This window comes from Alligator sinensis, unplaced genomic scaffold (assembly GCF_000455745.1).
Source record: "Alligator sinensis unplaced genomic scaffold, ASM45574v1 scaffold1950_1, whole genome shotgun sequence".
Classification (NCBI taxonomy): Eukaryota; Metazoa; Chordata; order Crocodylia; family Alligatoridae; genus Alligator; species Alligator sinensis.
Genome location: NW_005843422.1, coordinates 118,477 through 120,411, shown reverse-complemented (window position 1 = coordinate 120,411; position 1,935 = coordinate 118,477). Strand labels below are relative to the sequence as shown.

Below are 1,935 nucleotides of genomic sequence, written 5' to 3'. Positions count from 1 at the left end.
CCCCAGCCCCCTCTCCCCCACAACCAGTGCACCCTGGCACCCTGCACCCTCCCAGCACTGTATTGCCCTCCCCATCCCTCCACTGCAGCCCCCCTCTTGCCCCAATGCACCCTGCACAGGGACCCCTGCTGCATTGCACTGCCCACCTCACCTTGCACCTGTTCACCCCACCACAGCTGCCCTCGTCCCAAAGCATGCTCCTATCCCACCCCTTTGGCACCATCCTGGCCTCCCTTTCTACTGCAGCCCTTCCCTCACCCCCATGCACCCTGTTGCTTTGCTCCCCCCACCTTCCCTCCACCACAGCTCTCCCCCTCCAACACCAATGCACCCCCTGGGCTGTATGCAGCTGCCTCTCAGCCCAATGCACCATGCTACAGAGGTCCCTACTGCATTGCACCCCCACCCCTTGCCCCGCCATTCACCTCCCACAGTGCCCCCTGCTGCATTGCACTCCTCCCAGCCCAACCCCCACTCTCATGCACCCTCCTACTGTGCCCCTGCTACATTGCGCCCCCCTGCCTTCCCACCCCAGCCCCTCTTCACCCGCATCCTCTGACCTCAACCCCATGCACCCCCTGCTGCACTGCACTTTCTTTTCCCCACCTCATGTACCCCTTCCCCCAACCCACGCAGCGCTACAGCATTACACTACCTTCCCCACCCCATAGAGCCATACACCCCTTTCTCATTCCATGCACCCCCTACAGCATTGCACTGCCTCACCCCACCCATGCACCCCCTTCCCCACCATCCCCTGCACCCCTACAGCATTGCTGCACCCGCCACCCCCTCCTGCAGCGCCCCCTGTTGCATTGCACCCACCCTTACACTGCATGCCCCTCCCCCTCATTGCAAGCCCCCTCCCCCACTCGAGGGACCCTCACCATCTCATCGGGGCTGAGGATGCCGAACTGCACGCGCTTGATGGTGCGTAGGGGGCAGGCGCTGTCCCCGGAGGGCGCGCCCCCGTGCATGGCCCCGGCTCACGTGACGCCTCCTCCGCTCGGGGTGGAAAAAGAGCCTCCAAAGAGGCGGCAAAGCCCACGTCCCGGGGGCACCGAGACCCCCTGGAGAAACAGCAGCAAAGCGGACCCTGCCAAATACCCACAACGTCGCCCAGCTGCACTCCCCTTCCCTCAAGCCAACCCCTTCGCGCTCCCCAGCGCGACTAACTGGGCCGCGCGTCGGCGCCGCCTTATATAGCTTCGCCCGTCGCTCCGGGGGCGCCAGAGCAGGCGGGCAGGGGCGGACTCAACTACGCCCGGCAACAGGGGGGAAGCGGAGCCGGTGGACGCAAACAAGTGCCCGGTCAGTAGCGGGGGGTGCCCCTTCCCAGTATCCCCGCCCTGCCTGGAATTCTTTGGATCCCCCCTTACCTTGATTTTCCTTTGGGAAGCAAAAAGCGGCGGGCGGCGGCGCGCGAAGAGGGGTTCGGAGGTCTCCCCCCCTCTCCCCCGCGCTACATGGTACCGCTCGCTTAAGGATTGTTTTTCTGGTTTGGCATTTGTTGCGTCATGTATATTCATGAGTCCCGCTGCCGAAAGCGGCCGGAGATAACCGAAAATAGCCGAAAGAGGGGTTTCCGCGCAGGCGCATTGGCGCTGTCGACCGCTCTGGCTGCGGCCTGCGCCGCCGGGGCTTCGCGTGGGCCCCGAGCCCGCCTGGAGGCGTGCGAGCCCGGCCGCACCGCCTAGGAATGGCCGCGGCTTGGGCCTACCTCTGGAGCGGGACCCAGGGGATATCGCAGGATCCCGGGAAGCGCCCTGTTGCTGGGGGGCGGTGATCTGTGACGGGGTTGGGGACTGTGGGGGAAGGAAGAGGCAGGTTGCGGGTCCCTTTAAGGAAGGGCAAAATTGGGGGCTTCTGGGGTGAAACGGGGGCTGGGGCAGGTGGAGGGATCTTGGGGCAAGGGGGGGCAGAAGGGGCAAAATG

At 65.2% G+C, this 1,935-nt stretch overlaps 1 protein-coding gene across 1 annotated transcript in view; it reads right to left on the bottom strand.

Annotated features, from left to right (window-relative positions):
* POLR2A (RNA polymerase II subunit A) overlaps positions 1–1,167 on the bottom strand; it is a gene marked incomplete at its 3' end in the record, with an annotated part of 22,449 nt that extends 21,282 nt beyond the window's left edge. Inside the window, 1 exon segment of the mRNA XM_025195176.1 lies at positions 888–1,167. Within this exon segment, the coding sequence (XP_025050961.1) occupies positions 888–977 (90 nt within the window).
* Positions 1,168–1,935: the final 768 nt, after the last annotated feature.